At 41.3% G+C, this 23,621-nt stretch overlaps 1 protein-coding gene across 2 annotated transcripts in view; it reads left to right on the forward strand.

The window, feature by feature from the left end:
- col5a1 (procollagen, type V, alpha 1) overlaps positions 1 to 23,621 on the forward strand; it is a 69,739-nt gene that overhangs the window by 21,268 nt on the left and 24,850 nt on the right. For both annotated transcript variants that reach the window (XM_072371446.1, XM_072371447.1), the window contains exons 3-25: positions 2,110 to 2,323; positions 2,772 to 2,934; positions 12,694 to 12,819; positions 13,642 to 13,746; positions 13,828 to 14,229; positions 14,392 to 14,937; positions 15,057 to 15,113; positions 16,252 to 16,293; positions 16,697 to 16,759; positions 16,862 to 16,936; positions 18,523 to 18,615; positions 18,955 to 19,011; positions 19,182 to 19,235; positions 19,402 to 19,455; positions 19,558 to 19,611; positions 19,748 to 19,801; positions 19,885 to 19,938; positions 20,334 to 20,378; positions 21,108 to 21,161; positions 21,601 to 21,645; positions 22,270 to 22,323; positions 22,423 to 22,467; positions 23,427 to 23,480. In XM_072371446.1, coding sequence (XP_072227547.1) covers positions 2,110 to 2,323; positions 2,772 to 2,934; positions 12,694 to 12,819; positions 13,642 to 13,746; positions 13,828 to 14,229; positions 14,392 to 14,937; positions 15,057 to 15,113; positions 16,252 to 16,293; positions 16,697 to 16,759; positions 16,862 to 16,936; positions 18,523 to 18,615; positions 18,955 to 19,011; positions 19,182 to 19,235; positions 19,402 to 19,455; positions 19,558 to 19,611; positions 19,748 to 19,801; positions 19,885 to 19,938; positions 20,334 to 20,378; positions 21,108 to 21,161; positions 21,601 to 21,645; positions 22,270 to 22,323; positions 22,423 to 22,467; positions 23,427 to 23,480 — 2,510 coding nt within the window. The remainder of the gene's footprint in view (positions 1 to 2,109; positions 2,324 to 2,771; positions 2,935 to 12,693; positions 12,820 to 13,641; positions 13,747 to 13,827; positions 14,230 to 14,391; positions 14,938 to 15,056; positions 15,114 to 16,251; positions 16,294 to 16,696; positions 16,760 to 16,861; positions 16,937 to 18,522; positions 18,616 to 18,954; positions 19,012 to 19,181; positions 19,236 to 19,401; positions 19,456 to 19,557; positions 19,612 to 19,747; positions 19,802 to 19,884; positions 19,939 to 20,333; positions 20,379 to 21,107; positions 21,162 to 21,600; positions 21,646 to 22,269; positions 22,324 to 22,422; positions 22,468 to 23,426; positions 23,481 to 23,621) is intronic.

Consider the following 23,621-nt stretch of genomic DNA (forward strand, 5'->3'; position numbering starts at 1 on the left):
TATTCACTCTGACAGATGGTGAAGGTCATCAGTCATATGTTGGCACAACTCCTGCTTCTCTCTGACTTTTTAACTGCTCTTTGAGAGTTTGTAAGTTTAGTATATGAGGTAGAATAACTGAAGTTAAATATAGATTGCTGGATTTGTGAAATTAGTCAAAGCAGAAAGCAAATCTCTCATTTTTGTCTAATTTGAAAATCAGACCCCTAACTTCCAATGCTACTATTCTTACTGTACCAAAGACTTGTCTCAGAGAATGGCTGACTGCACTATACTGGAGATATTGGATCAAAATAATGTAAGCAGCTTTATTTGGTTATTCAATCAATTCAGCTGGCACGGCTGGCTCAGATGCCTGGGGTTGTAACTGGGTCTCTGCCTTTCCCAGACCTCTTTTGGCCTGACACCAGTGGTGGAGATGCCAGTTTAAACTCCCTGCATTTCTGACACTTAAGTCTTCCATTACTACTGTGTCAACACGTACACACACAAAACAAATACTCACAAAGAATGAGGACTGAGGTATCTCTCCTCTTGTGGCCTGAAGTAGGTTTAAAGACACATTCCAGAGAAACCAAAGCTTTTCTGAGCAACCTGCCACCTGGTTATGGGATTCTGAGTGGAAGATAGCTCATTTAATTCTCGGTTTTGTCACCTCTTCCATTCATGTTCTCTCCTCATTTTGATGTATCAGGTCAGTGCATGAACACAAATCCACAAATGAACAACCTTGCTTTGTACAGTATGTACAAGTTACAACTTTTGCCATTATTTTGAATTTCCTTTTTTTTTATTGGTAATTTAGTTTTCCCATTTCTCTCTTCTTCTTCCCTTCCTGCTTTTCATTGTTCTCTGGTTTCCCTTTCACCCTTCAGCTGACCTTTTGCCCCACTCAAACAGCCTGTCCTGGGCCAGCACTGAATTTTTTTTCTCTCTCTGATAGGCTGGATCAATGTGCAAAAGAATGGAGTAATAAAACTTTATTTGAAATATTACAATTTCCAACCTTCTTTTTTTAATCCATTCAGTCAACTATAGAATTGAAATGTGTCTTTCTTATCAAACTCCTCCACCTTAGATCTTTGAAGGCTTGTCTTCTGTCTTGTCTTCCCTTTTCTGATGTCCTTTCTCTCCGGCACCAGTGAAGCTGTCAATTAATTAATGCAATGTTTTTCTTATGATGCCAAGGAGAATTCCTGAAGGAGCACACTGCCAAACCATGTGCTCTCTGCATGATGTAGCCTGTAGCCTGTAGCTTTAATATGTTCAGATTAACTCTTTTTTTTTCCAAACTCAAAGATCAGAAAGCTCAATTGTTGTATGTCTCGTCAGATAGCTGGAACGCCCACCCCTTCTTTTTGGGATCCTATGTACACCCCACTAAGGGAATTTCTCTGACAGATGTGTTCCATACTTTGGCAAAATGGAGGAAATAGTTGAAGCCGCTCAGTGGAACCATGCAGATGGAAGTTAACACATTTTTTCATATCTTTCATGTGCTCACATACCAATATATTGTTGGTATTTCCATTTCCAAATAAACGTGTCTCTAATTATTTTCCCTGTAAAAATTCTTGCTCCTCTCCAAGCCGTCACTGGAGAGTCTCAGTGTCTGTTAGATGCATCAGCTGCGGGAGAGGAGAGAAGTAGAGAGGAGGGGTTTGACGAATAGTTTGACAGAGTCTCCCAGGATCACATGTTTTTGTCATTACTGCCTCTCATCCTGTGCAGCACTGGAAATCATCCATTTTGTACTTCTTCTACCTTTTTTTTTCCTCTGACCAACCTCTAGCCTGCCAGCCACCCCTTTATAATCCTATCCTGTTACATTTTGGGCACTTTGCTCTTTGCTGTTGTTTCCTTTTGGATCTCAAAGCCCATTTTACCAATTCCTCGAATTGAACTGATCCTTGTCTGTTTAAATAACAGTAAAAACATTATAGTCTCTCTCGACTCAGAGGATCATAGTCTGTCTCCTGAAATAATAATACAACTATATCCCAAGCACATACTAGTATTTCATTCCTCTTATGATGATGAATAGTTACTGCGGCTCGTAACTCTCCAAAACTTCTTTCTTTCTGTCCAACCCACTGTCTGTCCTGCCAGGTGATGTCTTCCCTGAGGATTTTTCCATCTTGGCCACAGTGAAGCCTAAGAAGGGCAGCCAGTCCTTCCTATTGTCTGTGTACAATGAACAGGGCATCCAGCAGCTTGGACTAGAAGTGGGTCGATCCCCCGTGTTCCTGTATGAGGACCACACAGGCAAACCCAGTCCAGAGGACTACCCCCTTTTCAGAGGCGTCAACCTAGCTGACGGAAAGTAGGTGCACTCACCACTGGGCCTCCAGCTTCATTGTACAGTTTGCTTGAATAAACAAGTATGAGGCTCTGCTTTATGTTTATGCATCTTTCCCTCTAATCAGACTCCAGGTGGCTGTGCCAGTCTTAAATGGTTGTTTTTTTCTTTTTGGTGGTTAGCAGCACCTGAACCAGGTGTCTCAGATTTGCTTGCAACGTGCCTCTTTTTCAGCAATGATCTGCCATATTGCACTTTTAATTTCCAGTCGTGTAACTTCTGCCTGTGGTCAGTGTAGACTTGTATTCATAACAACAAAAGCTCAAATATAAGAGTCACTTTGGAAAACAAGAGTGGTATATATTTGAATTTGAACAGACAAACACAAAGGAGGGCATTAGCCTGTTAGTGCTTTGTAACTGGGCTGCATGTAACCTAGTAAGTGTGTGAATTAACTTACCTCCCATTCCAGGTGGCATCGAGTGGCCATCAGTGTGCACAAGCAGACCATCACCCTCATTCTGGACTGTAAAAAGAAGACCACCCAGAAGCTGCTCAGAAGCCCCCACCCCATCATTGATACCAAAGGAATTATAGTGTTTGGAACAAGAATACTTGATGAAGAAGTCTTTGAGGTAGGCCTAATACTGTAATTCCTTATCTGCACTTTTAAAACTGCATAATTGTTTGACTTAGCAGTTGATCAGATCATTTGGGACTGTGTGATGGCTTGCTGGATGCCAGATCCATGCAGACTTTCCACTTTATAATGCACACTTGTTACCTGTAAAACTGACTTTAAAAAAAGAGGGTCGAGCAAATTTCAAAGCTGGGCAATTAATGCATTTTTTTAAATGTTCTGTTAACTGATTTGTTCACAAATATATCCACATACCAGTCTTCTCTGTGCACAGTACGCCAACTTCAACCAGCTTGACTCTAATTCTTTTACAGATGAAATAAAAACAAAGTAGAATCCTCATTTTAATGTCAGAACAGACACATGTGCCTGTGGTATAAGTGTTGGTCATCTCCAGTACCCATTTCTATAAATTTAAGGATTGTGGTGGCGGCCACATCCTTTTTTGATGTGCAGATTTGGCTTGTGGAGGCCCCAACATCTAATCCGCCGACCTCTGCTACCCACTCAAATTAATCCACACGATCACAAATCAAACTTAATTTTAGGTGCCATGAATTCCACATTGTCCACAAATGAGCTTCATATCCCATAATTCTGTTCTGTTTCCAAACATGCTGTATGTGCTCGCTGCTCAACACTGCATGTGTTGTGACTGTTTTAAAGTTCTGGCTGCATCGTGGCAGCCAGCAGTTAAAACTAAAAGTCTGTTGTACTTTGTAAAAACTGTTGCATCTCTGCTTTTGGCTTCATGTCCAGATCCTCTGTCTTAACAGGCTGCAAATATTTCTCAACCAAAGTTTGTAAACAAATAGTTTGGTATTTCTAATTATTAGAATGTGAGCCCTTGATGCTTATGACGTCTTTGCGACAGGGGATGTTAGATTTATTTTACTCTAACTGGTAACAGGAAGCCATTTTTATGTTTACACTACGGGGAAATACCTGATATTGCTTAAATACAATTTGCTTTACAGAGTGCTACAAGTATGACTTCATTTGGATAGTTATCTAGTGAGATTTTGTGTGATTATTTGTGGCTCGTAAACGCAACCCTTGTGAGGGACGCATATACCAAACGCACAAGGCACAAGGGATAGTGTTGTCTTTGTCCCTTTGGAGTTGTGCTTGTTTAAAGGGGGATTAGTCTGTGAGGCTGAGGCCCTCAATAATAATTAGTAACAGAGACTGACTGATGTGACTGATGCTGAGCCAGCTGACCTTTAACCTTACTGGTGCTGAGCGAGAACAGATAAAAAGAAAGAAATATGACATCACCTCCCTCTGCAATCCCTAAAGTTAGCCTGCAGAGCTACAGGAGGGAAAGATATACGATGGGGTGTTAAAGCCAAGGGGAGAATGCTTTGCCTTTGTTCAGAGTTGCGAACCAATCGTAGCCCTGCAACAAAAATCAGATTGCTATGTTTCAAGAAATAAACATATCTGTAATTTGTGCAAGTTCTTTTCTCTAATGAGTGTTATGGGAAACAGGAAGTACAAGACTGTTCATGAACTGTGTTGGCTTTTCTAGTGAAACTGTGGACTATTTGATGAGGCATAAATACAGATGTTTTTGTAGTTTGAGTGTGTTTGTGTCTGCATTGTGCATTGTAGTTATTTCCCCTGATGGTTGATTGTTAATTCCCCCAGTTGCCAACAAGATGACTGCATTTATCCAGTTGAAATTATGCTCCAATTCTATTCTTTGCCAACGATGACATACAGTACTTAACACCAGGTGATAAAGACACAGTTTAAGTCTTAGCCAGCTATCAGAGTCACAGTTACAGCCCAGTGGTTACCGTGGGAGAGGGGAGATAGTTTGTGAGAGATGTTTAAAGCCCTCCTGCTGTGTGTCTGCCAGTTGGGAGACAGGACAGGCTCCAGTGCGTGTAGAAAATGGAAAATATGCCACATAGTTTCCAAATTATGCTCAGGCTGCGCTGCTTTCCGCCCCTTACTCCCTTTTGCTCTTTGTAGTTTAGTCTGATCCTGTGTTGACTTTTGCCAGAGTCAGCTACCACCAAGAGGTGGTCAGCATGAAAACACACACACACATTTCACTGGTCGGCCAATTAAACTTCAGTTGACTGAAAGGCCTGTGATTTCCACCCAATCTCTCCATGAAAAAAAGTTTTCCACAGTTGATTTTTATGTATTATCTTTTGAAACTTCCCCTTCAATCAATAGGAAAAGAATCAGTTTTTTTAAGGTAAAAATTAGATTTTTATCATACTTAAAGACAGAAGCGAGATAATCTGGTTGGCTCTGATTTTTTTTCATCTGCTGTTACGTTTTTTTACTGGAGCCTGTCCCTTTTTCTAATGTACAGCAGTCGGAGGATAAGTGGTACTTATATGCTGAGGTGGTTTGTGGTTTGGTCTCTAATAAGGTTATTGTGGTAACAACAAGACTGTCTACCCCTTATAAATACCATAATGTTTTTTTTTCTTTGTTGCTTACATAAAAGTGCTGTGCTTGTGATTGTGCCAGTGGGAGATGATTCAAGTGGTGTTAATGTGTTTATGTCAGACGATAGCTATTTACCAGGTAATCAATACTCATCTGTTGCATATGAAGTAGTAATCCAGAGTCTCCCTTTGCCTTTGGCAAACTCCAGTTTGTTTTTTCTTTTTGACTGCAAGCTGGATGCTGATTCCTAAGTTTATTTTTTGTCTCTGTTGTTCAGAAACTTAAGCTTATTTGACAGGGTCTTCTTGATTCCCCTGCTCACTGTTGTTTCCATGTAAATTTGCCAACAAAAACAGAGATAATTCAACGCCTGTCCTTTGGTCCTCAGTAGCATTCAGTGAAATAAAAGTCTGTGGTTGGTCTGAAGGAACACGGGCAGGACACATGGACCACTTGGCCTCACCCAGAGGTAATCCGCAGGGGATGACAAGGGAATTGAGGTTGCTGAGGAGGAGCGGTGCAAACACAGTAGTTCTTGTCTAGCCGCTGTTATCTCAGCCAAACACATCCTCATCCTGTATGAGTGTGGGCAAAGATATGTTGTAGGTTTTTTTTTTGTTTTGTTTTGGGCTTTTTTCGATATCTGTCGATAGGGGTTGGAGGACTGGGTAAGCTGTAGCAGCAGGTCTGGTTAGAGGGGCCAAACATTTTGGGTCACTCTCTGGAAAGAATGAGGAGCTCTCGCTCCTCTGATGTCAGTCTTGGAACAACAGCCGAACCACATGACATCATCCAGAGGTTTCCTTGGTATCCGCTGATAGACTGTCCAAGGCTGTTGTGAAATGTGTGTGTGTGTGTGGAGGGGGGGCGTGTACATGTGTTTGAATGATAAATTTGGAAGGATAGGTACCACCGTCCTTGTGATGGGGACAAAGATATGAGGTTAAGACAATAACAGTTTAAAATAAGATGTGTGGGGGAGTTAGAAGCAGTGTGATAAGAGAAGAGGAGCAATGCAGAGTTGGGAAGCTTTTAATAGGACTGGGATGAAGTAAGTTGTGGGGCTCCCATGGTGCGACCAGAGCCAGGAAAAAGTTGTAAAAACGTGCAACACATGAGCTTGATGCTCGTAATGAGCTTTTATATTGTAAAAGCCTGATGAGTTTTATACATCCTGTTTCCTCATCTTTACCCCAGGACTTTTCATCATATTTTTGCAATTCAGTCAGCCTCTTAGCAGTTCATGTGTCTCAGTCATATGAGGTAAAGATTTGATGGGATGTGTTTTATTTGAAGTAGATTTTCCAGATTTACTACAGGGTTAAACAAAATTTTGTTTCTGGCTTGGCTAAGTTGGCTGGGTCTTGACCTGGCTTGTGTTTTAGTTGTGATTTTTGCCTCTAAACAGTTCCATTCAATAGCTTTCGAATTTGTGTCTCTACTTTTTAGAAATGTGTCTGGCCCTCAGATTTTTTGTGATAAAAAGCCTGCTGGAGGTCAAAAAGCAGTAACAGTTAGCTCACTGTTTAATGCATGGATAATGGCTTCTCTCCTGGAGCCCCATTAGAGTAGAGCTGGAAATTTGATGCCCTGCTAGGGCCTTCATGGCAGCTCCAATGAAAAATGATGAGAGGGTATTAAGCCCTTGTTACCAAAGGAAAATAAAACAAAAAACAAGTCTATCTTGGTGCTTTAGATCTGCTTTCAAGTGGATAGTGTAAAAGGTCTTTTTAGAACAAATGCATAGTTTAGAATGTACTGAAGCTAAACAAAGCAATAAAGACCAGCAATAAAGAGCAACATTTGCTTATTGTGGGCTTCATTTTGTGTAAAACTAAACAACAAAGAGCAAGCAATGTGTTGTGAATCATAGCACAGCAATGTAAATAGAAAAAACAATGAGCAAATGTGTATCGTTAACATGTCTCATCTGACTGTAATGCTATGTTCTTTATTCAGCAGCTCTATTGTTTAAACATGCCAGTATCTTCTGTTCCGTTTACCTCTTGAAACCTGTTTAAAAGTTTACTAGCTGGTGCGTTTTTAAGTGTCACTTCATGTCGTCTGAGTGTTTGGTGTGTAGGCGTGGGTCGCAGCAGTCACACTGTAGGAATTCGATCCTAAATTTAGCTTCAGGTTGTCTTCAGACCACCTAATAACCCATTGTTCAACATGTGTCACAGTAATCAATGGACCATCATTTGAATTAATGACTGCATAATACCACATGATGGCATACAACAGAATTCCTAAGAGAAACAATGCACTTCAGTGATTAAATAGTTCCTGAAACCTAATGTGACATAGATCCTACCTTCACTGTTTGTTTAGACATTTTCTGAGGCGTTGATTCAGTGTAATGATCATTTTGGAGCTTGTGGTTTGATATGTGTTTGATTTTTAGCCCAGTTTTACTCTCTGGTGGATATAATGCATTTATCCATCTGTCAGTTTAGCACCACGAAATGCAGCAGCATCACAAAGTCAACCTCGAACATAATGACAAAGTTGAATCAATACGATTTCAACATCAGATGAGATGACCTAATAAAAACAGTGAAATTTAACTGTCAGTTTGTAGTTTCTCCTTTGCTAAAATCTAATCTGTGAGATAGATTTGAAGGGCAGTCCAACTCCATGTAAGAACTGCAGTCTGTCCCAGCTGAATGCAGACAGTAATCCAGATGTTTCTTCATACAGTTTTGAAGCTAATGATGGATCATAACCAGACTTTTATAACATCTATTCAGTAATGTGGGTAGTGGTTTTGTCAATTACGTACTTTGAAAAACCTGTATGTAAATAAGTCGTATACTGGATATACTCAAATTCTCTGATTTATCTTGTCCATAGTATATGTCGTGCTTTACCAACTGAGCACACTACTTTTATACGATTATGTTAGACTTCAGTAGCTTGCAGGGAAGATGGAGGTTCCACCATGGATAATTAGGAGAATTTCCATAAATCATGTCAGATGTTTGTCTTTCACCCCCTTTTTCTCTGTTATTCCTTCACTGTGTCAGCAAAGCCTGAAGTGTGCCTTCAGCACTTCTTATGTAGATTTCAGAAAATGTCCAAGCCAAACACTGAGACCAACGTCTCTGAGGTGAGGGGAGCTGCTTTAGGTTTCCACTTTCCCAAAAGAACAGGAAATGGAAGTACGGCTGCCCACAGTCCTCAGAGATGTGGGATTCAAATCTTACACAGCAGAGAGTGTCATGGGGGCTGGGACACTGAGGGTTAAAAAAAGTAGCGAAGCACTGAGATTAATCCAAAAATGAGACAGTGGCAACGAAATGAGGGAATGGTTAAGGTGGTGTGACTTGGATAAGAAGGGTGGCAGACAGGCCTGTTTCTCTTGGCTGCAGCTCTGAGCACTAAGATTTTGTGAGTCTGGAGGGGAAAGTCTATGTGGGAAAAAATGTAGCTGATGTCTGGTGAAGGTTTGAATCTGCGCGACCATTGTAGCTCTGCACATGCAGTCTCACACAGGTATGTGGACAACATACGTCTAGTTTGTTTGTGTGTCCATGTTGATTTATGGCCCCTGTTGAGCGAGCTGGCCTCCGCAGTGTGTTGTTTGGTTTTTTGGTCAGGTTGGAGAATGCCCAGGTGCTGGGACCATGCCAGCCTGGGCTGGCAGTGGGACCAAGACCTGGCTCAGAGCTCAGCGGTGTCTGTGTAAATATGCAGTGAAAGTAGCTTGCATAAGAAATAATGTAAGAGCTCAGACCCCCCACTTGCCCCTTCTGCTTTGCTGACATCGGAGCAGAAATAATATGAGAACTAGATTTGTCTTTCCTTCTTTTAGCTACTGTGTCAATCTCGTGTGACATGCGGGAGATCTTATCAGATGTCCTTGGGGATATGGAGAAATAATCAAGATTGACATGGGCTGTTTATTTAATTTTAGGTCACTCTAAGCTGAAGAAAGTGGAAATATTATTGAGCTCTGAAACAAGCCCAGGTAAACTGATCAGCCTTTTTGGTAGGCCTTTTGAAAGAAAGAGAACTGAATATGCATGTGTGTATTGTTCATTTTGAAATTCTAAACTCTTATTTAGCCTTTTACCTAATTTTCTCCTGTTTGTTGAGTCCTGACATTAAAAAGCAATGTGGTCTTTTATCACGTGCATCATATTCAGAAGAAGGGACACAATGAACTCGGTCCACCCTGCATCATTGTGGGTCAAATTCAGATGAGGACAGATATTTGGCTTGGTGCTCACCAGAGCACTCTCCTGCCCCCATCTGGACACAATCAGAAAATCCAGCAGAGATTGACGTGTCGGGGCACAACAGGGTGAGGTTGAGGAATAAAAACCTAACAGATGATGTCATTTTTCTATTGGTTAAAATACAGAAACTGTTGAAAAAGAAGAACATTTTTAGATTTGCTCGGCTTGCATTATCTAAATATCAGATGAAGACTTCCATTCACCAGAGGATACTTGTGCATGATCTGTGTGTATGTGAGTGTCTTTAACAGTTTCTTTAACATGAAGTATGTCAGGTGAGGTCAGATGTTACTCTCAGCCACAGGCAAAGGCTTTTCCCAGAGCTTCATACAAGGAGAGCATTGGCCGGGAGAAGAGTCAAATTTCAGTGGAGGTCAAGGAGATGCTCACAACAACAGCCCTGTTATTGTCTAAAAATTCAGCCTAAGAACCACTCTGATGTGTCTAATGTTGCTCCAGAGTAAAAAAAATGACTATCTTCTCGGACAGTATGGCCAATTGCATGTATTTTGCAGGTCTGACAGAGTTTTGGGTGTGATGCTATAATTCCAGGGTGGTTTTTTTCTTTCTTAATCCCTTTGTTTACTCTGCTTTGGTGCAGGTTTATTTCTACCTATTTGTCTGCATTTGCATGTAATGCTGTAACTTAATCACCTCTTACATGGCATACTTTAGTCTGCCTCTGAGTCACACATCGGATCCAAATTTTGGTTCTTTTAAGCTTTATTTTTTTCTCTTGATTTTTTTTGTTGTTGTTGTAGTTTTAGCATAAATGATCAGCCTCAATTCAACCTGAATTCCCGAATCTGCAAAATGCCAAAACGTCTGTGGCAATAAAGCATCCGTTTACATCAATGGGGAAATACCTCCTGCTTTAATGGGTTGCTGAACCATTCAGCACCAAAATACAAAATAAGAAATTTGGCTTTAGCATGCTGCTGGAGTCCAATGTAAGAATATTTACTCCTTTCCTGTATCTGTAAACTAGCAGCTTATATAACATTTGGCAGAGTTGGTTGAGTGATGTGTGTTGGAAAGATCCGAGAAGGAAATCAGAATCAGCTTTGGTGTCTTGTCATGGCAGATGAAGACTTTAACAATAGTGAAGCTTTCAAGTCATGCAGATAAGATGACTACCCATCATTTTCCTTTAATGATCAAAGTCAGAACATAAAAGAAATCATTGATGTACAGTTATTGCCATGCATGATTTTATTGTGTGGTAAAACATTAAAGGAGCACTCCACAGATTGTACATGTTAAAGCCAAATTCTTTGTCAGAGAAGACTAAATGGGCTTCCACAGGCCACAGTCCTTTAGTTATAGAGTCTGTACCATTAGATGAAGCCACCATCTTCTCTAGATTCAGTAAGACTTCTTTTCTTTCGACAGCAGGTACGCACAAGCCTCTTTCCTTTCTCAATGTTGGTGTCACACATCATTAACCACATTCTCCCATGATGCTCTTGGGGTGCTCTCATTAAATCGTAGGTATATGATTAATTATCTCATCTTGCCGAATTTAGGATCTCACCGCTTGCCCGGATAATATACTTTGACATTCCGCTGGTTGCTCTGGGAGATGAAGAAAAAGAAGGTAGAGAAAAAAAGGAAGAAATACAAAAAACACAAGAAGGGAATTTGAATAGAAAACCATTTGCAATGCATTAGACTGCAGGGCTGATTTGTTGTACACAGGGCTTATTTCTTATTGAGTGTGACCTCATTTCCAATACTGAGCACCAGTCATCCCTTTTCAGTGCAGCTGTGACATACGGTTTTACTAAAATAAAAGAGACAGCGTGTTAAACTGATTCCAAATCTAGCTGCTCAGCTAAGACAGATATTTGAAAGATTCCTTGGAGATTCACATATGAAGTTCATATATGAAAGCACTAATGGCTACTCATGTCCCTCTGTTTTGGAGGAAAGGGTTTTTTTCCTGCATCCATTAAAAAAACACTGACAACATAAGCACAAGGCAGGAAACATCTACTTGGGAGGGCTTTGCAAGGACTATTAAAGGATCCGAGACAGGGACTTTAGTGTGGTATGTTCAAATGTAGTAGAGGAATTGGAGCTCCTCAGTGAATTTTCACGGATTAGACCGCAAATGCAATTCATTTCTGTTTCTCAGGAAAAAAGCTATCCATGGAGAATTTCAGCTGGAAGGACATGTTGAGGGATTTCAAACTTTTGGCAATTGGACATAATTAAAAACACTTTATCCTCTGTGTCGCTCTGTTCCCATAGTTGCATCTCTCCCTGATTCTCCTGCCCTCTGAAAATATGTTTGCTTCAGCTATGTTGACTGTGCTTGATTAATGTAGAATGACATCACTGGGTTTGGAAGTGTGATCAGGACGTGTTTGGATAGATACAGTAGAGCGTTCTAGTGCCATACACATTCTTCTGAGGAACATGTGGCTAACACACCCAGCTCCCTATGTTGCCTGGGGATCCTTCTGAGCCTTTGCTTTTTCTCCCTTGTTCTCTCCTGCTCATTTTCTATCAATCTTGCCTGCTCTGTCTTATGAGTTTTCCTTTTCTTAAATCTCTTGTCTTCCTCTACTCTTCTACCTCCCTCACCTCGACTCAGTGTATAGAACTCTTGAAATGAGACGGTGCATGTCGGCCCCTGTACTCCATGTTGTAAATGCAGAGCTGATCCGCTCGTCTTACACAATCATCTTCACTGCAAAATCATTTACGTCCAGTGCTGATCAGGGAGGAGCTTGCATGTTCTGTTTAACATCATTCAGCCTTTTAAAGACACACTCCTAGTGTGTGTGTGTGCATTGTTTTCTGCAGCTATATGAGGCCAGTTGTTCTATATTTTCCTTTAACTGCGCAGTGCTTGTTGGAAGCTTTCTGGTTCTCAACTCTGATGCAAAATGGCACTCTTGGATCTGGGACAAAGCACCTCATCATTTACTCACCCTCTACTTGACCTAGTTTCAGGATCACATGTTTGGATGTTGATGATTTCGTTTCCCCTTAGAATGTCAGACATTCACCTCTGTCACTGTCTCTTGTTTGTTTATGCACATGCCTGACTCTGAGCTGTTTCCAATGAATATCCTGTTTCTTGTGATCTGCAGGGAGACATCCAGCAGCTAATGATTGTAGCAGACCATCGTGCTGCCTATGACTACTGTGGGCATTATAGCCCCGATTGTGAAGTGCCAATGCCAGACCAGCCGCAGAACCAGGATCCAAATACAGATGTGAGTAAAATCACCTTTCTCCTCTTCACCTCTTCTTTATTTATTCAGATCTTTAATTCAAAGAGTTAAAGTGCAACTCTGTAAACACATGGCTGTATATTACCTTTCCCAGAGGTAGTTTTGATGGGTTTTTGCATATCAAAAATTGCTGAACATTGTTGAACCCAGAGCATTTAGTGCTCTTCTGGCTGACCTTACTTAAGTTCATTTCTTTAAATCCATAATTGACTCCGATGATCAAATGAAATCTCGATTGGCTCCTGTGCTGAAAAGAGCCTTCTGGCACATGCAAGAGAACTACAAGCTGCCAGAGGAAAATGCTGAGTGGGAAGAACAAGGTTATCAGGCTGTGCAGTTAGTCAATAAAGCTGAGGAACGATGTGGCGCCTGCCTTAGTCTGCTTTCCTGCACTGCGTGCTGAATGGCATAACAGTGTGCACATGCTAATAAAAGGTTTGTCAAAGAATTCTTACAAGATAACTGGAAGCTCTTCCTCTTGATCTATCGCCTCGCCAGGGGCCTGCAAGGTTCCCAAAATGTGATCCGTTTTTAGATGGCAGACTCATTAAGAAAACTGGACAAGTAATTAGTCATTCAGTCATAGCAAGTTACAACAGGGAGATGCAGCGTGCGATTACTGCGAGCAAAAAGCATTCCTCTGTGCTTCTGATCGATAGCCAGCCTGTCGCACATACATCAGCCAGCCACAGGCAACAGAGCAGTACATCATATTTAAAAATCATGCTGTTAATCATTGATTATTATTCTCTTTCTCTCCATCATGCTCCCACTCAATGTCTGAGTAATGTTTTTCTCTTTTAGCTTGCTGAGGAGGAGAGCTACTATTATGAATACCCTTATTATGATGACGATGATGGCAAGCCTTTTGAAACTACGGATACAGGCACAATTACAGAAGAAGTCAGGGTAATTTGCCAGTAAATGTGCTCCAAATTCATCCAAAAAATGTTCAAAGTTCCCAATAACAATATTCTTTGTGCATAACAGGTGACAGATGGAGACGGGGTGTCGACCATAGTAGATAAAGTTTTGAGTGGCGCTGGCTCCACCGTCATCTCCTCCAGTTCATCATCGGGCACATCCTCTAGCTCATCCAGCAGCTCTTCATCAAGCTCTTCCGGTACTGCCACCGGAGGGGACAACGCCTATGGAGAGGAGACCGGTCCTTACGACGATTTCTATGGCAACTACGATTCATACTACAGCGAGTCCACTGCTTCACCTGATAGTGACACCTCTCGGCGTATCACCATCAGTGGCATTGGCACCGGAGGTGAGCTGGACTTGGGAACAGGAACGAGAATTGAGTTGGGAACCGGTACTGGACTCGAGAGAAGAGTGATCGCCAGTGGAGGAACTTCAGTAACAGTCACAAGCAATAAAACAGGAGTAAGTTCACATTTTATCTAAATTAATTGTTGTGGGTTTTTTGCTTCAAGTTCTGTTGAATTGACGCTTTTGTTGTTGTGTGTGTTCTGCCTGTATGTGATAAGATATCCCTCATGTATCATGTAATGCGATATCTCAATAGCCATATCTGTGTTTCCACAGGAGGAAAGTTCTTACAATGACTACGGCGATGAATATGATTATAACTACTACAACGTTGGTGGTGGAGGAGGCGGCAGCAGTAGCTCTACAGTCCAAATTGGTGGTGGAGGAGGCGGCAGCAGCAGCTCTACAGTTCAAGTTGGCGGTGGAGGAGGCAGCAGCAGCTCTACAGTTCGAGTTGGTGGAGGAGGCAGCAGCAGCAGCAGCAGCAGCAGCAGCAGCAGCAGCTCTACCATTACTATTGGTGACGGGTCAGCTGGAGGAGGTTCTGTCAGTGGTGGCTCTGTTTCTGTAGGAGGTGGTTCTGTATCTGTGGGAGGATCCTCCACCTCTGGAGGTGGATCAGCCTCTGCTGGTGCTGGTGGGTCCACTGCCGCTGGGACCGGCCAGGGTGTGGGAGGCGAGGGTGACTACCTGGATCTTGATAAGTTCAAGGAGGAGGACATCACAGACTATGGTGATTTAGATGTCTACGGTGACTATGAAGATTACACCAACAAAGAGGACAAAGTGCTGCCTGCTGAGACCGATGAGTATTATGGACAGGTGCAAAATAATTATAGAATAAATAAAACAAAGAAATTATCTTGAAGATGGAGAGGCCAGCATGATAAGGGTGAGGAAGAGGAATGGGGGCTGATATTGTTTGTGTGTTTGGTGTGTAGGTCGATGGAGCTCGTGGTGAAAAAGGACAGAAGGGAGAGCCTGCTGTTATTGAGCCTGTGAGTATCACTATTTGAACAACATACTTGAGCAGCAGATGAATGCTGCACATGTGCACATTATGAAGATGTGAGCACATATGTGTGAACACTTCTGAATAAGAACGAACAAGCCAAATTTGATCATACGGGCCCTATAGCCCTTCCTCACAGGATCCTTGTGCAGGGCCTTGCTCCCAGCTGTTCATCAGGACTACAGCATAAACATTTGGAATGGGGCTGTGCAGGAATTGTCAGTCACCTCCAAACAAGGGTGGATAATGTGTAAACACAAAGGGGGGGTTGGGTAGAAGGAGGGAAAGAAGGATGAAAAAGGGGAAAAGAAGACATTTCCTGCTTTTCTGCTAAAACAAGAGGCTTCGACTAATAGCAAACAGCTGGAGTACTGCCAGCATTGGTCCTTATCGACCCTAACCCTCTCTTTTGTTGGTAATATTATAAGATGAAGATGACTTCTTTTTGTTTGTAGTTTGGAAAGGTAAACTAGGCACAGACTGAATTCTTATCCCAAATACAACTGCAGCTGTTTCACTTCAAACAAATGCCCCAGAGCTCCATTACGTATACATACTATGCATCTCTGAGTATGCGCATGTTGGAATACCCATCGCCACCAAGTGCGTTTTTGTCTCTTGAAGTGACAATATGATAATATGTTGTCAAAGACAACACATGAACATACAAACATATTTCATGTAGGTCTGTTTGTTTTGTAGAGAGGTAACCTTTTCTGCTGCACACACCATGCGGCCAAAACACAGACAGAAAATGATTTCATGACAGACGCTTGAAGAAGGAGTTTCTATGCCAGTGTGAATCTGATGAACGCTTTACTTAGTTTATCCATGTAGGGGAGCCCCTCAGGATGTCTTTGCCTTTGTTGCCATTTATTCACCCTCCTGTTCTCCTTGGATTAATTGCAAGCATACCTAAAATGACAGGCAGGAATGTATTCTGGATAAGCAATGAAGGAACCCTGATAGGCAGGTGTGTTGGGACATGTTTTCATGTATATTTAACTCCTTTAACCAAAGCTGTGCTCTAGTGCTAAGGCATTGTTGTGCACAGATGTGCTTTTAAATGAGGTCATGTGATAACTTCTGCAGTATCTGATGTATTCTATGCTTGTGTGTTTCAGGGAATGTTAGTAGAGGGTCCAGCTGGGCCTGAGGGGCCAACAGTAAGTACATCCATCTTAGATTCTTTCACTCTGAAGCTTTAAAGCACCTTCTTCTAATTTTCACATTTACATGTCACTCATTTATTTTACATTAGAGGGAAATGAAAACTTTAATGCTGAGCTATAAAAACTGATGAATTTAAAGCAAAAGCGGTGGTGTTGAAGAGATTTGCACTTGTTCAGTGTTGAAGCTGCTACTGACACCCTGCACATGAAGTCTTCCAGAGGCCAGCCCTCCACAGTAATGAGCTTCAGTACAAACAAAGAAGATCAGCATACAAAAGATTTACAGCTCAACAAGCTGTCTCATTTAGCCACATACATTCCTTTCTCCCATCTGACTGGGACTTTTTTGTCCACTGTGTACATATTGAAGTCACATAAGATTTTCTGTTTATCATAGGGTCTACCCGGACCCCCTGGTTCTTCTGGCCCACCAGGCAGCTCTGGAGATCCTGGAGAAAGGGTAAGCAAAAACACCGCAGACTTCTAACGTTCGAAAAACACACAAAATAAATACTAATTCTATCTATGTGTGTGCTAATGCGTGTACTGTGTTCCATTTAAGGGTCTTCCGGGTCGCTCTGGTCTTCCCGGTGCTGATGGTCTGCCAGGACCCCCTGGTACTGTCCTGATGCTGCCTGTAAGTAAATTTCAACTGTTAAAACAACAAATAAAAAGTAGTGAAAATGGATGTGCTGTCTTTTTTCATGTTTGGTGCTAAATCTTTTTCTGTGGTCTTAAATTCTGTTTTTTTTTTTCAATGACTAGAAATACTGGGGTAAAGAAAATCACTTGTGAAACAGTTTTTAATGGACTTCTTGCAAATATTATGTGATATACATTCATACTTTAGCAGCCCCTTGTGGTGTGGTGAGAATGTGAGACCCCCCCCTCGCGCTCTATGGACTCAACAATCTCAAATCTAAAATTCACATTCCTGTCTATACCTTCGTATTTTTAACTGACCCGACATTCTCCAGTCAGAATTTAAGCTATCAGTGTTCTTTCCAGGAAGTTGTCTGGTTTTCGAGCGGAAGCAAAGCAATGCAGTCGATTTATACCGAAGCCTCAGTTGCATCCAGTGATCTAACTGCCATAGCTACACGGCCATCCTAATGACTTCCTGTGGTGTCTACCTTCTCTACTCTCTTTTTCCATGTACTTGGAAGATGATCTTGGTTCTGATTAGTTATACAGATGTGAAGTTGCGGTTTTAATTGACCACAAAGATGTCTGACTGAGCCATGTGGCAAGCTCTGTCTGTACAGTGACTCAAGTTGTTCTGGTGTATCCACTGGCAAAAAGAGCAGCTTGAAATATGATCCGTGAGCTCCGAGTCTAATGAGAAACATGTACTGTTGTTTCACCCTTGTTTCTACCGAAGACTTTTTGGCTCCATCTTTTTAAATTGTGGAATCAACATGACATGGTTAAATGACAAACGTTAGCTCTGGTGATGCAGCCACTACTCTACCACTTATTATGCATCAACATGTTTGCCTGCCTCTTGGCCGTGTTAGTTAGAAGACGGATTTCGCAGAACATTTGGTCACAGATAAATGGGGGTTTGCTTTTGTTGATCTGGAATATCAATAAAGAGATCAATGCTGGTGAAGGAATGTCAACAAGCGAAGCCAGAGACAATCTGGCCAAGCAGGCAGCCAGGAAAAAGATGCAAGGACGACAGAAGAGGGGCTCAATACTCATCTAACTGAGCAGAAAATTTGACAATTAGACTGAAGAAGAAGCTAGGGGACAGGCACAGTAAGTTTTGAATTGTTGCGGTGTGGGGAAATTTTGTTTTTAGTGGGTGGGAAGCATGAGATCTGACTCAGCTCTGATGTTCTGAATCTACTGTTTATATTTCACTGTTTTGTTGCTGTGCATTTGTAGCTCCCAGCCGACAGTGAAGTGCCTGAGATCTCTGCCATGTACTATAATCCATCCCAAAATGTCTGGCCCAAATAAACAGGAGTTGCATCATAATACATTTTCATCCATGGTGTAATTCTGGCTTTTGACCACCAGATGGAAGTAGAATTTGAACCTTGTAGCCTGCCAACAGCCACTGATGGTACTGGTTTGACATCTGTTGGAAATTCTGAACTCAAGAGATACAGACGATTCTTTTGTGAATCAAAAGCTGATATTTTAGCGTCTTTACATGCTTTACCGGTTTAATCTTTTCTGTAATGACCTCTCAAAAACCTGTCAATCCCTCCATAGTTCAGATTCAGCTCTGGAGGTGACTCTGGACAGAAGGGACCAGCTGTATCTGCACAGGAGGCCCAGATGCAAGCTATCATGCAGCAGGCCAGGGTAACAATTCAAGTCTAAGCATACCATCAGAGTCAAGTTGTCAAACTTAAAACTTCTGTATCTATTTGGCTAAAGTTTTTATAATTTTTTCAGCAAAAGTATAGTATTGTTTGGTCATTGCATTAATTTTTTTTTCACGTGCCTTTCCATTGTAAGATTTTATGCAATATTAGGCTCAGTTATCATTATCACTGTTACAGTTTATCAGTGTATGATGATTTATATGTACACGTATATGCAGTAAATAGGAGAGCACGTGAGTAGAAGAAAATGCACTGAAAGTACACAAAGATAACATTTTTTTTTTTTTTTTTCAACATTTGTCCTCTCTGTCTTCAGCTGGCTATGCGCGGTCCCACAGGTCCAATGGGTTTGACTGGAAGATCTGGGCCTCTGGTATGTTTCAAACTCACTTCACAGCAAACCACTCGATAGAAATGTGATGGTGCAGTGCAAACAACACATGCTGTAACAAATACTGTATATAGACAGTTTGCTTATGTTTTGAAGAACTTAGATCTGCTTTGTGTCTATCGGTTCTCACTCACTTCTATTTTTTTTCCCAGGGTCCTCCTGGTGTACCAGGACTGAAGGGAGAGTCTGGAGAGTCAGGACCTCAGGTACAAGATCTTTTTTTTCTTCTACTGATTAAAATATAGCAGCTGAAAATGTTAACTTTTTAGCTGAAATGCAAATGTTCCTGTTTTAGTATAATTGAGATTTCAGAGACTGCAAATCCAGAACAACAGCGATGCCTATGAGTTTAACATAATCGTCTTGTTTTAGGGACCACGTGGGCCCATGGGATCTCCTGGACCCTCTGGAAAGCCTGGCAGAAGAGTAAGTTGCAGCTGACAACTTGACATTTCAGAATAATTAATAATCTATTAATTACAAAGAGTTACAGAGGCATTTTGCCCAACTGCTGTTATATTTTTGCAGGGTCGTTCTGGAGCTGATGGTGCCAGAGGAATGCCCGGACAGACCGGGCCCAAGGTATCTTGGCTTCTATAGTCTTACAGAAATTTACTTGGGGGGGGGGGGGGGGGGGGGGGGGGGTCACATTTCTTAATACCAGTTTAGAAGTAGGCTTTTGGAGGCTGTACATGTTTTCACTTTTGTTTCTCTTCAGGGAGACAGAGGGTTTGATGGCCTGGCTGGACTTCCTGGTGAAAAAGGACACAGAGTGAGTTTGATTTGTGGGTTCATGAAAAGGTATACTTGTTTTGATGTGAGCAGTGTTTAACTTAATAATGTTTACTTTTGCAGGGTGAATCTGGTCCCCATGGACCTCCTGGTGGTCCTGGAGAGGATGGAGAGAGGGTAACACATGTTATTTTACACCTGACACCTCATTTTGCTCTATCAGTCTAAGAAACAGAGTTGGTTGTATTTGTTATGCTGCTACAGAAATCCCATTTTACTCCTGAGCACGGCTTCCTCTTCCCAAACCAACCCTGTGAATTTGACATTCCTATGTCCCTTTCTGCTTTCCATACTTGATAAGGTTTTGATCCCTGCACATCTTTATCAGTTTCTAATCAAAGTCTCCGACCTCATTACGCAGAGCTTCTGCAATCTAATCTCATCTTCAACAGTTTTTTTCTTTCTGTCATCCCATTATCTGTCAATCCCCACAAACCCAAACATCCTCAGTTTCTCCTCCATTATCATTCACTGTCTGCTCTACAGTCTGACCCGCTCTGTCTGTTTCACAGGGAGACGATGGAGAGATCGGACCCAGGGGACTTCCTGGTGAACCAGTGAGTAATCGCATTTATTAACATTCACTCTTACACTGAGAGATTGTGTTATAGGAGAGAGCACGGAGCCTGCTGTCATCATGTAATTGTGTTAGTGAACAATCATATGGTCTGATAGTATCATATATCATCTGCAGATGGCTCTCACTTCTCACATCCTTATACAGTGAGATTCTTAGCTCTATACTGCTTAAGTGCATGTTGCTGAGGCTTTAGTACTGTCTCTTTCTTATCTAGAGGTGAGAAAAGTCGGCAGCTTGCATCACGGTTGTTATAATAACATCCCACTCCTACTCAGGAAGGATTTTCTGTACAAATGGGGGGAAAGGCAAGAAAGGAAATAACCAGAAAGGACTTGACATCTACTGCTATGATTTATTGTGTCCACCAGGGTGTGCTACACTGGTTTGGATTCTCACTGCAGGGACATTACATCTGGTTAGGTAACTGTGGCTGTGAGGCAGTGCACAAAAAATTCATTGCATTGTTTGATAGGCATAGCTGTGGGGAATGGAAGCATATCAGAGAGAGTGAGAAAAAGAAAAAAACATGTTTCAGTTTTTCCTCACAATCAGACTGTAGAACATCCTCAAGGACATTTGGGAAGAGAGGCTATTTCCAGAAATGTAGTTTTGACACTTGATTTAGCTGAAGATGTTTAAAAATTCATCAGCCCTCTCACAGGTGTGATATCATTCTCAATTTCATTTCCCTTCTTTTGTTTTAAAGGGGCCCCGTGGTTTGCTGGGACCAAAAGGACCTCAGGGACCTCCTGGACCACCTGTGAGTCCCTTCTACCCTCTTCCTATCTTTTCAAATCCACTCTGTAACCACAGATTTACTGTTTGGAGAGCAGAATGCATCTTTTAGGCAGCAAGAAAAAGGACGCAACAGACAACACCCACAGGGAAATACAAAACTCAATATATCTCAGACAGAATATACAAAAACTGACAAATTTTATTGAGTTTAGTATCAGCATTTCTGAGAAATGCCTGCAGTGGAGAGAAGCCGGGACCTAATATTTATTATTTTCAATTTAACATGGCCATTGAGCATTAATCACAGAGTTTATTTGTAACTGTTTGGAGATAAAGAGAATTTTTTAATTTATTTTCAGCTGAAAGAGCTATTCAATAGATAGAATGTGCTTAGATTACTTTTCAGTCTATTTTATTACAGAGTTTTGTTGTTAATATTCTGTTCATCTCTTCTGCTGCAGGGTGTTACTGGAATGGATGGCCACCCTGGACCCAAAGGAAATATTGTAAGTGAAGATTGAACTGATTCAATCGCACATGCAACTGTCATAATGTCTAAAAACACACAAGTTTTATCTCTTTAGGGTTATTTAGCTCTCAAATCTATGAAAAAGCCTCACAAGACCTCTCTCGCTGTTTCGCTCACTCACACACACAAGTGCACCAGTACAATTGGAGGATTCATCCACGGCTAGTTGTACAATTGCAGCTCAATTTCTGCCTGCGCCGGTCCGTAATGAGAGAATGTCTAACTGGAGCAGAGCAGCTTGTCTGGTCTTTTGGGAATCTTCCAACAAGGTAGAGATGGAAGATCAACAACTTTCCCAGACTCTTGGACCGAGGCAACATAATTGATTGCCAGTCATTTAGCGTTTGTGGTTCTGCAGTTTCTTTCATTAGAAAAGTAGGTTTGAGAATATATATACATATATATATATATATATATATATATATGCACACGTATATATATATATATATATATATGTTTGTGAGCGTCAGCTTTGTTTGCAAATTATGGTTTGTCTTGTTTTAGGAAGGTCATATGTGCTGTTTTGCTCAAGTAACTGACATAATCAGTCTTTCTGTTCATAATGAGATTTTTAAAGATTTGTGTTGCTTTTTTTTTCTAGGGACCTCAAGGAGAGCCAGGCCCTCCTGGACAGCAAGGCAACCCAGGTGCCCAGGTAAGTGTCGAGCAAGTTGTATGACATTAGCTTTTTCTCACATATGTCAAAGAAATAGCTCTAAACATGTTGTACACAACCCCCATTCCACCCCCACAGGGACTCGCAGGGCCCCAAGGAGCAATTGGACCTCCAGGAGAGAAGGTGAGATATCACGTACAAAAAGCAACAGTCCTGCATCTACACCGAGAAAAAAAAAACTGCCAACACGATAAAATGTTAATAGATCCAGACCTAGAATCTGTAAAATTGCAGGAATTTGTCTCATTCATTAGCATAAGCAGAGAGCCGAGTTGCTATCTTATGCAGTTCCAAAAGCTTATCAGACTGTTATGCAGCACAGGACAGAATACTGCTTAGTAGAGATACGTTTTAATCCAATTTCAGCTAAAAAACTTTTACCAGCTTCGGTGGAGAATATTCTGTGTATCATTTGAATTTCAAAAGTAGTAATGCAGGTTTTATGTTCCCCTGATTCTAAAGGAGCTGTTAGCAGACACCATGTTGTTTGATAAAGTATAAACAGATTTTTTAAAAGGCTAAATGCTCAGCCATTTATTTGAAAGTGTTGGTACAACGAAGTAAGTAGTAGTTCAGGATGTAAATGTAAGTAATCCTGCACTCTTGAAGTAGACAGGCAAGTGTGGGTATTCCAGAGCCAGAAATTTCTTTATAAGAAAAAAAAGAGCTTAAAAAGAGCAATGAAAACAAGAAGAAAGATGCCTTCTACTTTTTGTTATTAGCAACATATGTACATCTAACCCTAATTCCCACTGTCAATCTTGTGGCCAAGTTAATCCAGAAAACATGGAATTATACACTTTATACAGGCATTCATGGTCACCAGAGGAGGAATCCAGTTATCCAGATATAATCCAGAGTAATCCTGGTGGCTTTTAAAGGGCCACCATGAAATCCACATGTCTGCCGTAACAAAATAAATGTGTTTTGTCAAATAGAGTATCAGCAAAACATTATATCTGCGTAACATCAACACGTTACCATTGTTTTTGTGAACTTTTGATGCAGTATTGTTGCATACTTTTTTCGATAAATACCGTAAAACCTTTATGATATTGATTAGTAATTTATTGTTTGTCAAGGGTCCAACTGGAAAGCCGGGTTTGCCAGGAATGCCAGGAGCTGATGGCCCACCGGTGAGTTGAGATATCACACATCCAAAGCAGCACACGCTCTCTCCCCGTCTGTTTTTGAGATGAGCCGTTTGTGTTAAAAAAAAATCTTTTCATATAAAACCAGTTTACATAGTAAACGCGGTACAAAACACATTGAGATGA

Source organism: Leuresthes tenuis, unplaced genomic scaffold (genome assembly GCF_036924035.1).
Source record: "Leuresthes tenuis unplaced genomic scaffold, fLeuTen1.0.hap1 SCAF_19, whole genome shotgun sequence".
Classification (NCBI taxonomy): domain Eukaryota; kingdom Metazoa; phylum Chordata; class Actinopteri; order Atheriniformes; family Atherinopsidae; genus Leuresthes; species Leuresthes tenuis.